Source organism: Heptranchias perlo, chromosome X (genome assembly GCF_035084215.1).
Source record: "Heptranchias perlo isolate sHepPer1 chromosome X, sHepPer1.hap1, whole genome shotgun sequence".
Lineage (NCBI taxonomy): Eukaryota > Metazoa > Chordata > Chondrichthyes > Hexanchiformes > Hexanchidae > Heptranchias > Heptranchias perlo.
The window spans coordinates 5,504,293-5,518,756 of NC_090370.1; the positions used below are offsets into that span (position 1 = coordinate 5,504,293).

Genomic DNA, 14,464 nt, shown 5'->3' on the forward strand with positions numbered 1-14,464 from the left:
TGAAGGGAAAAAATTTTCAGGGCTACAGGGAATGAGACTAGCTGGATTGCTCTTACAAAAAGCCGGCACAGGCTCAATGGGCCGAATGGCCTCCTTCTGTGGTGTAACCATTCTATGATTCTATACTGCTCAAGTTCAAAGAGCTTGTATTTGCCCCACTGATGGCTCAATTGAGTAGCTGACCCATAGGACCAAGAAGGTCCCGGATCCATCCTTGGTCTGTGCTGATCACAACTGTATGACAGTAGGAACTGTGTTGGCCTCAGTTAAGGAGAGGAAAAATTGGATAGGTTCCTACTCTTCATTGCTTTCAATTGTCAGAGGTACCGACACCTGTTGGAAGAGTGAATGTATGGACAGCATTGGGCCTAGCTGTGATGCTCCTGTGGTTAAATGTCGTCCTCACACTGTCAAGGCTCACAAATGAATAATGACAACTTGGATGGGGTACCAGAAAGTGACTGGTGTCAGTGGAACTGTGCTCCAAAAAGAGTCAATACCTTGAGAAGAGCAAAAGTAAAATGGTGAGAAGAAAAAAATGAACTCTGATTAGATGAAATCCTGCTTAAATTTTAAAAGTTTCTATTTAACAGGCATACGTTATTTTAAAAGATCCACAAAGTACTTTTCAGCTCGCCCCTTCCCCCTCTTTTTATATATGTGTATGTATATGGAATTTTAAAAACCTGAATAGACCTCCTGTAACATGGTGAAGTGATCATTGATGTAGTGCCAAGCAGGAAAGTTCCCCCCAAAACCATGTGTCTTCAATAAACAGCATGTTGCTCAGGTGTAGTCTGGCATCTGGAGTGCAGTTTCTGATGTTTACCAGGGTCCTACTTCAGCCTGAACATGCTTGTAGTTTGCCGATCACTGTAGTACGGCAAATTTACTGACGCAATAGATCACATGACCAGAGGTAAAATTTTACCACCCCCCCCCCCCCAAACTGATACTGAAGTACAAATATAGAATTTTTATACTATTTAACACTACAAAACTTGTTTAAGCTGAAAACTGTTACTTAAATTATTTATAAAAGATTTTATAACATGGTGAAGTGATCATTGATGTAGTGCCAAGCAGGAAAGTTCCCCCCAAAACCATGTGTCTTCAATAAACAGCATCTTAAACAGGAGGCCATTCGTCATGCTATGCTCTGACTGATTCCGGTTACAATGTTTGAGCTCACCATCAAAGCACCTCATAAATATCCCCTTGTGACCCTGGCGCAAACAACTGTTTCCCCTCAGTAATGCAAAAAAAAATCCTTGCCCCAAGGAATACCAATGGTTCAGAATTTTTATTTAGTAGCTTGAACTGTCCAAACTGCTGGAAAAAAATTCCAGATTTTGTATTTTTGATTTCTCCTGCCCCTGCTACTCACTTCTATCTGGTTGTTATGTGACAAGGATTGTCAGTGGACTTTGGGTCTTGTAGTTCCACAGGAGCAGGGTGAAAACAACTCTCATGATGCATCCCTCACAAACAGAATTTGTCAACAAGGGGTGGTAATTCCCAGCATCCATGGTCCAGGTGAAATTTCCATTTCAAACTGAAGCAGAACTTATGCCCCATGCTCTCGAACGTGACAATCCTGTGCAGAAAACGTTGCCTGCAGGTGGTTTAAACATTTAAATAACACATTTTATGGGCAAGTTAAGTGATTTATTTTTCTCAGCATTGTGTAATTTTGATGTTCTAAATGTTAGCCGTGTACACTAACCTGGGTGAGGAAGAATAATGACAGCTGAAAATAGTTTGAAGTTATTTGAGTGATTTGATTCATTTTGTGGTAGTTGCTGGTTCTAGATTGCTAAGTTCTTAAAAAAAAATGAAGTGATTTGATTAGTTTTATGATGCCTGCTTGCTGCATCATTGTTTCTTTGCTTCACGTTTGGTCAATGGGATACTTCAGCCAATTGGCACCATTAATTAAATAGGCAATGGTTATTTCAACCAATTATGACTTTTTTTTACTCTGTGCACACTTGAGTTGTGATGCCCTCTGAGCAAGCATGTATGCAAAATGTTTATATAATCTAGATATAGATGTGTATGGAACACTGAAACCCCTCTCCCATGAGCACTCTGTGTGCTTTTAAATGGTCCCTTACTAAATGCAAAACTGTGGCAGATGGATTTCAATGCAGGCAAGTGTGAGGTCATCCATTTTGGACCAAAAAAGGATCGATCCGAGTATTTTTTTAAATGATGAAAAGCTAGGAACAGTGGAGGTCCATGTATACAGATCACTAAAATGTAGTGGTCAGGTACAAAAAGTAATCAAAGAGGCTGATGGAATGTTAGCCTTTATAATGAGAGGGTGAGAATATAAAGGGGAGGAGGTTTTGCTACAGCTTTACAAAGCCCTGGTTAGACCACATCTGGAATACTGTTCTGGGCACCACACCTTAGGAAGGATATATTGGCCTTGGAAGGAGTGCAGCGTAGATTCACCAGAATGATACCAGGGCTCCAAGGGTTAGATTATGAGAGTTAAAAATAACTAGGCTTGTATTTCCTGGAATATAGAAGTTTAAGGGGTGATTTGGTTGAGGTTTTTAGGATTTTGAAAGGAATTGATAGGGTAGATAGAGAGAAATGTTTTTTGCTGGTGTGGGAGTCTAGGACAAGGGGACATAACCTTAAAATCAGAGCCAGGCCATTCAGGAGAGAAGTTAGGAAACACTTCTTCACACAAAGGGTGGTAGAAGTGTGGAACTCTCTCCCACAAAAAATAGTAGATGCTAGCTCAATTAATAATTTTAAATCTGAGATCGATAGATTTTTGCTGGCCAAGGGTATTAAGGGATATGGAGCCAAGGCGGGTGAATAGTGTTAGGATACAGATCAGCCACGATCTGAGTGAATGGCTGAATGGCCTACCCCTGTTCCTATGAGACAGAAGCAGACCAATGGTGCTACGGCTTCTGAAAGAATTGCCCACAGGGTCTTTAGGCTTTTTTGATCTGGTTTTGGAAGAACGACATCACTGCGTTGAGAGCTAGCCTCCACTATACAATATGGAAACTCCGAGTGCAAACCTGCAGGACTGGCTTAGCATGTTTATTGAAACTAGTGACCTTAACACAAGAGTATGTTTGTAGAGCCACATTTTTGTAGGCATACAATGCTATTGGTTCACTGAATGTCATAACATTTACACTATGGAGTGCAACTGTTGGAGAGAGATCCATGTGTGCAGTTAACTGCACTCTTGGAATGCAAAAGTGACTGTCGGCTCACAGATGAACTGGCTCATCCAGCTTGGTTGTTTAGTCTTGCCTCTAGAGGGCCCTGTTCCACAAAGTACATGAATTGCTGTACATCAAATAGCAAATACATTTTTGTCCAATATATAACCCCTATATTGTTGCAAGTGGTATTTTATGTTTGAAGATGTGTTGTCAATCAGCATTGCTGTGGGGGGGGGGGGGGGAGAAACTCTAAAATCATGTGATTTTCCTTCACACAATCTGTTCCCTTGACTCCACAGAGCTGTCCCTGTGGTCTTATTGCTTCTACTACAAAACCATTTTTCCTATTGCGCCTAGTTTTCATACCCACTCTTTCTGACCTATAAGATTTAATTATAGTACAGTTGTATAGTCTATGACTTTTCTTCCACACACAAATTTAAACCGTAAGCCCATAGCTAGCACGTCTCGTTGGCTTGAACATTTTACATGTACTGGTAGATCTCTGTGTGGCGTTGCGCATAAGTGGTGAGCGGGGGGCAACTCCAGAGTTGGCATGAGGGTGGGAGAGACATTGCTATAGAAGTTGGGTCAAGACTGAGAGCAGGGAGGCTGGGCTGGGTTGGACAGGAAGGGGGGTTGTAGAGTTGATTTGTGAACTCAAAGTCTGACAATTAACACATTCAGCAGTAGCAAAACAAAATCTGTAGAGGAGGTAGAGCTGGAGGATTGGACCTTAGTTGGGTGCTTTCTTTTTATGGTTCTGGGATCTGCTAACCAAGAAGAAATATCCATCATGTACTTTGCAGGGACCAATCAGAAAGGTAGGAGGAACCCTACATTCATACAGACAATACAACTTATTAGTAAGATGTCTCTGTAAGAGACATATTGGGGTCATCACAGTTTTTAGCACATTAGTAGGGTTTCCATAGTGAGTTGGAGTAACTGCTGTTTTACAAACCTTGTTGCAGGAAGGGACAATGGCTAAGCCCCAATAGCAAACATCTCTTCTGCTCCCAGCAAAGCCAGAGAAGCTATTGTCCTTTCCTGCAACAAGGTTTTGCTCCCTCTCTCTACTCCCACCCCACTCAATAGAGTCTCTGTCTCGTTGCTTCTGTTCAACAGGGTTTCTTGAGCTCTCTCTCTCTCTCTCTCTTAACCCCACCTTCAACCAAGCCCACACAGAAAGTCTTTGTCGTTTTTTCTCTCCCCTCATTCTATGGCCAGCGGCACTGCTGAAATCAAGTCAGAAGTTCATTAATTGGAGAATAAGTCCTGCACATGTGTATAATGGAGCTATTGTTGGTTTCATCAAATGTTCTCAAATGTTTTCAGGCTAAGCCTACCAAAAAATTCTCATTCTCTTGTAATACTTAAGCTATGATACTTGCCCCTTGCCCACCAATTCAAACCTCCCCCCAGGCTCACCCCTATCCTAGCCCTGAACCTGCGTGTCTTATCTCCCCCCATTCCCTCTCCGAGCTCATCCATGCCTTTTGTCACCTCCAGACTTGACTATTCCATTGCTCATTTGGCCAGCCTCCAACCTCCACAAGCTTCAGCTCATCCAAAACTCTGCTGCTCATACCTTATCGCGCACCAAGTCCCGTTCACCCATCACCCCTGTCCTCCCAGTGCCTCAAATTTAAGATTCTCATCCTAGTTTTAAATCCCTTCATGGCCTCACCCTCCATATCTCTAACCTCCTCCAGCCCTATAACCCTTTACCCCCTCGCCCCCCCCCCCCCAACTCTCCGTTCCTCTGTGACTCTGACCCTTTGTGCATCCTCCTTTCCCTTTGCCATGCCTTTGGCTCGGTGTCCGTTTTTTGATTATGGTTCTGTGAAGCGCTTTGGGATGTTTTACTACGTTAAAGGCACTATATAAATGCAAGTTGATTAAAGTCTAGAGGAAAAAGGTTGTGTGTGTGTGTCTGTATCTTTCTTTTTGTTTTTCTCTGTCTCCTTTCACCTTCTTTTGCTTTGTTCTCTTTTGCTATTTTCCTTTCTCTTTCTATCCTTGCTCCACTCCTGTTCTGTCTCTCTCCCCTTTCCCTTTTTATCCTCCTTTCTTATATTTCTCTCTCTCATTTGTCTTGAATGCTTCTTTCCTCATTCTTACAGCGTCTGTGCTATCTCAAGGGAGGGGGGAGGGAAATGAGGGTAAGGAGCAAGCCCACGTCACTAATGCAACTCAGCAAAGGGTATAGGCCTGTGCTGATGCAGCACAGGAGGTGGGATGGCCCAAGCCTCAGGAGCACATAGATAGTTACATGAAAAAAAAGTGTTGCCTTTTTCATGTGGATTGGAACCTCAGCCACTTGGTGGTTCCTGGGAATTTGAGATGGATTTCTGTGTGCACAAATTTTGGTTACTTACATCAGGATATTTACATTAGGCCTCTGAACTTGAGAAGTCACCTGGCTGAGTGGAGATTGTGAAATATGTTTTGGGCAGGGGAGGAAAGAGTTTACTCAGAGTCCAGGATGGTTAAAGGTCTGATGGACTATCTTGTGCTGCTTGTGGAAGGGGAAGGAGAGTTTTTGGAGCCCAGTTTATGGATACATTTGTGATTGTTCTGTAAATTTGTGATGAATTTACATTTTAGGGGAATACAGTAGGGTGGATGAGAAAATGTGGTGGCTGTAGATTGCAGAATTTTCTTTGCTGGACTATGGGCAGAAAGATTTTATGTAATTGGTTAATGAAAGTAAAAATTAATAAATTAGTTACGTGTCTTTTTCCTTTCTACTGAAGAAAATTGACAGGTCCCACAGTGATGACAGACACAAAAGACATTCTCTTTCCCCACCCCCACCCCCCCTAGCCTGAAGGTGCTGACTCATGGTGAGGTACAGTTCTACTGATCCAAGTGACTATTCTTCATATGTGAGACCAGATAATGTATATCAGCAGGCTATTCAAACACAGGGTAAAGAAAGAATGAAAAAACAAACTTGCATTGACACAGCTCCTTATCACATCTCTCAAACATCTCAAAGTGCTTCACATACAATGGATTACTTTGAAACGACATCAGGTTCCACATGTATTCTGACGACACCCAGCTCTACCTCACCACCACCTCTCTGGACCTCTCCACTGCCTCTGTGTTCTCAGACTGCTTGTCCAACATCCAGTCCTGGATGAGCCGCAATTTCCTCCAATTAAACATTGGGAAGACCGAAGCTGTTGTCTTCGGCCCTCACCACCAATTCCATCCCTCTCCCTGGCCACTCTCGGGCTGAACCAGACTGTTCACAACCTCGGCGTCCTATTTTGACCCTGAACTGAGCTTCCGACCCCATATGCGCTCCATCACCAAGACTGCCTACTTCTATCTCTGTAACATTGCCCGTCTTTGCCCCTGCCTCAGCCCGTCTTTGCCCCTGCCTCAGCCCGTCTTTGCCCCTGCCTCAGCCCGTCTTTGCCCCTGCCTCAGCCCGTCTTTGCCCCTGCCTCAGCCCGTCTTTGCCCCTGCCTCAGCCCGTCTTTGCCCCTGCCTCAGCCCGTCTTTGCCCCTGCCTCAGCCCGTCTTTGCCCCTGCCTCAGCCCGTCTTTGCCCCTGCCTCAGCCCGTCTTTGCCCCTGCCTCAGCCCGTCTTTGCCCCTGCCTCAGCCCGTCTTTGCCCCTGCCTCAGCCCGTCTTTGCCCCTGCCTCAGCCCGTCTTTGCCCCTGCCTCAGCCCGTCTTTGCCCCTGCCTCAGCCCGTCTTTGCCCCTGCCTCAGCCCGTCTTTGCCCCTGCCTCAGCCCGTCTTTGCCCCTGCCTCAGCCCGTCTTTGCCCCTGCCTCAGCCCGTCTTTGCCCCTGCCTCAGCCCGTCTTTGCCCCTGCCTCAGCCCGTCTTTGCCCCTGCCTCAGCCCGTCTTTGCCCCTGCCTCAGCCCGTCTTTGCCCCTGCCTCAGCCCGTCTTTGCCCCTGCCTCAGCCCGTCTTTGCCCCTGCCTCAGCCCGTCTTTGCCCCTGCCTCAGCCCGTCTTTGCCCCTGCCTCAGCCCGTCTTTGCCCCTGCCTCAGCCCGTCTTTGCCCCTGCCTCAGCCCGTCTTTGCCCCTGCCTCAGCCCGTCTTTGCCCCTGCCTCAGCCCGTCTTTGCCCCTGCCTCAGCCCGTCTTTGCCCCTGCCTCAGCCCGTCTTTGCCCCTGCCTCAGCCCGTCTTTGCCCCTGCCTCAGCCCGTCTTTGCCCCTGCCTCAGCCCGTCTTTGCCCCTGCCTCAGCCCGTCTTTGCCCCTGCCTCAGCCCGTCTTTGCCCCTGCCTCAGCCCGTCTTTGCCCCTGCCACCCTCATCCATGCCTTTGTTACCTCCAGACTCAACTATTCCAATGCTCTCCTGGCCGGCTTCCCATCTTCCACCCTCCTGAGCTCATCTAAAACTCTGCTGCCCATATCCTAACTTGCACCAAGTACCGTTCACCCATCACCCCTGTGCTCGTTAACCCACATTGGCTCCTGGTCCATCAACGTCTCAGTTTTAAAATTCTCATCCTCATGTTCAAATCCCTCCATGGTCTCGCCCCCTCCCGAGCTCTGTGATCTCTTCCAGCCTTACAACCCTCCGAAAACCCTTTGTTCCTCCAACTCCGGCCTCTTGGGCATCCCTCACTTCCCTCGCCCTACCATTGCCTTCAGTCATCTAGGCCCTAAGCTCTGGAATTCCCTCTATAAACTTCTCCATCTCTCTCTCCTCCTTTAAGACGTTCCTTAAAACCTACCTCTTTGACCAAGCTTTTGGTCACCTGTTCCAATGTCTCCTTCTTTGGCTCGGTGTCAGTTTTTGCCTTATTACGCTCCTGGGAAGTGCCTTGGGGAGTAGCTCAGAGTAATTGTTTTTTCATCAAGTAACTCTATAGATAGTGAGCTAAATGACCACTCGGGTGAGATACCTGTGGAATTGTATCCTTAGCCAGGCATTCAGCCGTTTAGCTGCCTCTGCCACTTCCCTCCCTTCCCCTAGCCCACCAAGCCAAATTTCCCCTAAGATTCCCCCCTGACCTAGCCCTGAGCTCGCATCTTTCTCTAGTTTCTCTCCCTATCTCCCCTCATTCCCTCTCTGAGCTCATCTTGACCATGAGACCCACCTCCTGCTCCCACGACCCTATTCCCACGACCCTATTCCCACCCAACTACTGACCCCTTCGTGGCCCCCAAGTTAGCTGATATGGTTCCCTCTCCTCAGGTACTGACCCCCTCCTCTTCAAATCTTCCGTTATCACCCCCTCTAAAAACGCACCCTTGATCCCTCTGTCCTTGCAAACTACCACCCCATCGCCAATCTCCCTTTCCTCTCCAAAGTCCTTGAACGTGTTGTCGCCTCCCAAATCCGTGCCCATCTTTCCCGCAACACCGTGTTTGAACCCCTCAAATCAGGTTTCCGTCCCTGCCACAGTACTGAAACGGCCCTTATCAAAGTCACAAATGACATCCTATGTGACTGTGACTGTGATAAACTATCCCTCCTCATCCTTCTCCACCTGTCTGCAGCCTTTCACACGATTGATCGCACCATCTCCTCCAACGCCACTCCTCCATCGTCCAGCTGGGTGAGACTGCCCTCACCTGGTTTCCATTCTTATCTATCCAGTCGTAGCCAGAGAATCATCTGCAATGGCTTCTCTTCCTGCTCCTGCACCGTTACTTCGAGTCCCCCAAGGATCTATCCTTGGCCCCCTCCTATTTCTCATCTACATGCTGCCCCTCGGTGACCTCATCCGAAAACATAATGTCAGGTTCCACATGTATGCTGACGACACCCAACTCTACCTCACTACCATCTCTCTTGATCCTTCCACTGTCTGATTTGTCACACTGCTTGTCCGCCATCCAGTACTGGATGAGCAGAAATTTCCTCCAACTAAATATTGGGAAGACCATTGTCTTCGGTCCCTACCATAATCTCCATTCCCTAACCACCAACTCCATCCCTCTCCCAGGCCACTGTCTGAGGCTGAACCAGACTGTTCGTAACCTTGGTGTCCTACTTGACCCTGAGATGAGCTTCCAACCACATATCTGCTCCATCACAAGAACGCCTACTTCCACCTCCATAATGTCGCCTGTCTCTGCCCCTGCCTCAACTCATCTGCTGCTGAAACAGTCATCCATGCCTTTGTTACGTCTAGAGGACGGTTGCAATGCTATCCTGGCCGGCCTGCCCATCTTCCATCCTCAATAAACTTAAGCTCATCCAAAACTCTGCTGCCCGTATCCTAACTTGCACCAAGTCCCATTCACCCATCAACCCTGTGCTGTTTGATCTACATTGGCTCCCGGTCTGGGAACGCCTCGATTTTAAAATTCTCATCCTTGTTTTCAAATCCCTCCATGGCCTCATCCCTATCTCTGTAACCTCCTCCAGCCTTACAACCCTCCGAGATCTCTGCACGCCTCCAATTCTTGCCTTTTGCACATCCCCGATTTTCTTTGCTCCACCATCAGCGGCCGTGCCTTCAGCAGCCTGGGCTCCCAGCTCAGGAATTCCCTCCTCAAACCTCTCCACCTCTCTCCTCCTTTAATTCACTCCTGAAAACCTACCCCTTTGACCAAGCTTTTGGTCACCTGTCCTAATATCACCTTATGTGGCTCGGTGTCTAATTTTGTTTGATTACGCTCCCCAGAAGCGCTTTGGGACATTTTACAACATTAAAGGCGCTATAGAAATGCAGGTTGTTGTTGTAAAATATCCGGGGGCGCGCCGGCGCAGTGAGATTTGTGTAGCCAGTGATTGACAAACCGCACTACCAATGAACTCTGGCTGTTCCTGCTGCGCGCGCTGCTTGCTGGGAACCAGGCGGCAGTTTGACTGCCGCAACAATGTAAGGTCATCCGCAGAATCAAATAGTTCCATAAGTTAAAGCTGAAAATTTGTAATTTAAAGAGACACTTCGATAAATGTTTCACAAATTCAATATCAGTAGGCTGTCATATCGGTTATGTTGCTTTTAAATGTGTATTATGAAGATGTTTTCGCGAGTTCCTGTGTCTGAGCGCGGAGGTATAAAAGGAGCGCGCGCCGGTTTCCGTCCCTCTTTGTGACTCGTGCTGAAGATGGTGAGTGTGTTTGATCATGGGCTCTTTATAAAAGAGGCGAGAAGCTGGGGTCGCCGCTACTGACCCTGTAATGCATGTATAACAGCTCGGATTCGCCTTACACTCTTGACCCGTTCCTTTCCGGGAAGCGCTTATCGAAGTTGGGACGCGAGGCCATTCAGGCAGGACCTGAGGCCTACAGCTCGGGGCGGCGCATGATCTGTGGGGAAACCGCCTGATACTCCCCTCCCATCGCAGTCTGCATAGCGCAACACCCGGTCACGGAATGGGAACAGTCTGTTTTACGAAAGCATCTTATTCCTTTGACCGTCAAGGATCTGGAACGTCAGGCTGAGTTACTATTGGGGACGATTGTGAAGCGGGATGTGTGGCCTCCGCCCTAGAAAACGTGTGCCCCATCCGTCCTAGATGCAGCGAATTCATTCAGACCAAAGGGACTTCTAGTCTGGGTTTTCTGATATTGTTCCGATTCCAAAATGTTCTTGGTATATGGGGATGTGGAGCAGGGTGCAAGAAAACATGGTTTTTAGTTGCACTGCGTCATTTGTCAGTGGTTAAAGGCAATGGGCGGAGTTAGTGTGGTTTCTGAGACGTTTACTCCTGAAGTGTAGAGTATTAAAGAGTCAGATGCTGTTTTTTAAATAAATGTGAGTGGCGCAACAACTTGGGATGCCTTGTGGAGGGTCAGGTGTTTTGATCCCTTGGCTGCTGGGTGGGAGTATTGTGAGGCCAGGCAAGCACCCCAAGCAATGGATGGTTGAAGGGGCTGGGACCAGGTCAGCTGATCTCGGCCTCCAGATGCTGAGACCCATGTGCAGGGAAAAGAAAGTAAATCAATGTTATGTCTTGAAGGGGGTGACATAACTGAGCAGGTTTCCTAGCTCCCCAGCTGGACTAGGTGGTAAATGCGCTGCTTGGTGTGAAATTGAGCTGTACAGACCAAGAGAGCTCTGTGTTTTGATTGCTGGATTTTGCTGATCTGGACCTGGACGAAGTAGGGTGCTGCGATTTGTATACTTGGTGGTATAATTCAGCCATGATTCCAGGTCACTGGCCAGTTACCCTGCTGAAATTTGGGTGTTGGGATAAAGAGCAGGTTGAGCTTGGCTATATATTTCTTTGCTCCATTGTCACTTGCACGTGGAGAATGCAGACGACAGGAATATAACATAATCCTGGCAAATTGTATAATAGTTTTTAATTGGTGCCATACTTTCTTTTAGACTAAGAAGCGAAGGAATAACGGCCGTGCCAAGAAGGGCCGTGGCCATGTCCAGCCCATCAGATGCACAAACTGTGCCCGCTGCGTCCCCAAGGACAAAGCCATTAAGAAGTTTGTCATCCGAAACATTGTGGAGGCTGCTGCAGTCCGAGATATTTCGGAGGCCAGCGTCTTTGATGGTGAGTTTCTGTGATAGCCTGTTATTTGGGGAAAATGGGTGAGCAATGTTCTAAATTACTTAAAAATCTGTAAGACTGGCTACCTTGCACTTTGAAGATTCAGGGTGGGCTTGTGCACTTTGAATGCAACTCATTTTATGTGCTGCTGTTGCTTGTCCTGACATTCCTTGCTTTGTTTCCAGCATATGTGCTACCCAAGCTGTACGTGAAATTACATTACTGCGTCAGCTGTGCCATCCATAGCAAAGTGGTAAGAAATCGTTCCCGGGAGGCCAGGAAGGACCGAACCCCTCCTCCACGTTTCAGGCCAGGCGTAAGTGTTGAAACTGCTGCTGCTAGTTCAGCTGGTCATAGTCTGTGGTATTGTGGTGTCTGGGACCAGTCCAAATGTTGAAGCAGGCTGTTTAGTGAAGTAAATTTACCTCATAACTTGTTCTTAAACCAAACAGTTATTGTATTTACTAGAGGTGTGATACTGGTCTTCAAAGACCAGTTGGAGCCTATTCAAGGCTGCTTCCAGAGAAGCTCTTCAACTGGTTACCAGCTGCACCCCAGTGTGTGTGTTTTGGGGGGGGAAGAGAAGAGAAAGCTGGCCCATTGTTTCTAAAATGTGATGTCTCACCATCAGAATACCCAGGGCTATGTTTTAATTCTCAATTTGGGGTTATGTCCTCTGCCCTAGGTAAGGGAAGGGAAATCAACCAGAGCTCCCAATTGTGATTTATTCCCCCTCCTTCCCTGGTGGGCTGATAGTCGGGAAGCCCACACATGAATGTTCACTTGGGACAGCTACCAGAGTGAATGGTATAGTGAAGGGAGTCAATGGTATAGATGATGCTTATAATTTTCACGGATAAGTGATTAACTTCAAACATAATTAACTGGCTGTGAAGCACTTTGGGACACCGAGGTCATGATAGGTACTATATAAATAATTCTGACAGAAGCAAACATTTTCAATCCATTTTTTTAGTAGCTAGTTTGTATTAATTAAAATGCTACAACCTATACAAGTGAATCTCCTCAATTGCTTGATGAATGATCTTCAGACTGCCTGTGCAGTTCAATGTGTGATGGGTGACCGTTTGAGGCATTAGTTTGGCCAGGTTTATGAGCAGGCCTTGGTAGTCGTCTAACAGACTGCTGTACATGTATGGATGCTGACCTGTAATCTTTTTTTCTTCTTTCCAGGCCAACATCCCACGTGGACCTCCTCCCAAGCCTATGTAAACATTGGCGGATCCTATAATTTGGTTTAAAAATAATAAAAATCTTGGACCACTGAATAGTCTGTCTGCGTTGTTTATATTGGACCTTGTCCTGTTGTTTTTCTGATTGGTTGCTTGGAGGCATGGAAGCAGCTTACACAGCAAGATGGGGGAGGGACTCGGCTTATAATTCGCTGGGTTTTTTTGTTGCTTGACCTTGCTTTTTCCGATAGTGAATAGCTGTGCATAGATTGGGAGGTTTTATTCCTGGTCTGTAGTTACCTGAACACAACTAGAATGATGGTAAGGGGATTGCGTTCTGATGAGGTCTTTAACCTGAAACGTTAACTCCGTTTCTTTCTCCACCGATGCTGCCTGACTTGCTGAGCTTTTCCAAAATTTTCTGTTATTTGATTTCCAGCAGTATTTTGCTTTTGGTCATCAAGTAGTGTTGGAAGCACAGACTGGAGGTTACAAAAGTCTAGGGAAGGGTCAAGGCAGAGCCACACTTCCCGTTTGATCGTAAGCTGAGCTTCAGATCCCATGTTGCATCTTCTCCATCTTGAGCACTGCAATATTGCATCAGCACCTTTACCACTGGAAACCTTGTCTTGTGATTTCTGGCCTCAACTGCTCAAACACTCCTTGCTGGCTTCCTGCTCTCCATAAATTCAGCTGCAGGCATCCTGTCCTGTTTGCCCATTACATAATGGGGGATAGGGTAGGAAAGTGAAGTTGAGGTAGATCAGCCATGATATTGAATGGTGGAGCAGGTTTGAGGGGCCATTTAGCTCACTCCTTGTTGGATCTACGTTTGCTTCCTGCTCCCCAGTTCCTTGTTTACTGGTTTTTAAATCCCTCCATGGTCTTGGTCTCTCTTTCCCCCGCAATGTCTTAGTCTTTGGACTTGGTGATAGACAGGATAGGGGGTACAAAGCTCAGCTTGGGCTCAACTGGATACCGAGGTTATTTAACATTTGGGGAAGGAGTTTGTCAGGAAGTAAGCACTAGCCTCATTTCAACCAATGTAAAAGTTCTGATTAATCCATAATATAATGTTGGATGAACAGCTGCTAGCACAGTGGTGGTGGTGAAGCTGGGTGTCAACATCTGGATGTTGAAATAAAAAAATGCTGGAAACATTCAGCAGCACCTGTAGAGAGAGAGAGTTAATGTTTCAGGTTGATGACCTTTCATTAGAGATTTAAGTTTATAAGCAACTATAGAGCTGAGGAAAAGGGGGGATGGGGGGAGAAGAACTAAGAGAAAGGTCTGTGATAGGGTGGAGGGCAGGAGTGATTAAATGACAAAAGATAATGGTGTATGGCAAAGCGGGTGGTTATGGGACAATAAAGAAACAAAAGATGGGTCCAGATAAGGTGTAAATGATTACAGTAGAACCATTAACCAGCACCTGCTGTCCAAGAAAATGTGGATGCTGACTTTATGCATATGGATGGTCTCTGCAAGGAGCAATGTGTAGGCAAGGAAAGGAAAAAGCAAAAGATGGAATCTTGGGATAATGAAGCCATTGCAATGGATATTAAATTTGTTCTTGCTGTGTGGATCACAAAAGTCACTTGCCCTGAGAAGGTGGTGGTGGGCCTTCAT

At 46.6% G+C, this 14,464-nt stretch overlaps 2 protein-coding genes across 9 annotated transcripts in view; both read left to right on the plus strand.

Annotated features, from left to right (window-relative positions):
- The window catches only part of ikzf4 (IKAROS family zinc finger 4), a 146,344-nt gene extending 134,790 nt beyond the window's left edge, over positions 1-11,554 (plus strand). For all 7 annotated transcript variants that reach the window (XM_067976600.1, XM_067976599.1, XM_067976597.1 and 4 more), the window contains one exon: positions 11,468-11,554. The gene's annotated coding sequence lies outside the window, so the exon portion shown is untranslated. The remainder of the gene's footprint in view (positions 1-11,467) is intronic.
- The window catches only part of rps26 (ribosomal protein S26), a 42,737-nt gene extending 29,806 nt beyond the window's left edge, over positions 1-12,931 (plus strand). The window contains exons 1-4 of one of the 2 annotated variants that reach the window (XM_067976603.1): positions 10,155-10,244; positions 11,468-11,645; positions 11,828-11,958; positions 12,837-12,931. In XM_067976603.1, coding sequence (XP_067832704.1) covers positions 10,242-10,244; positions 11,468-11,645; positions 11,828-11,958; positions 12,837-12,875 — 351 coding nt within the window. In that variant the 5' untranslated portion in view covers positions 10,155-10,241 and the 3' untranslated portion in view covers positions 12,876-12,931. Of the gene's footprint in view, positions 1-10,154; positions 10,245-11,467; positions 11,646-11,827; positions 11,959-12,836 lie in introns of those variants that run through there. The other variant, XM_067976602.1, reaches the window with a different exon arrangement.
- Positions 12,932-14,464: the final 1,533 nt, after the last annotated feature.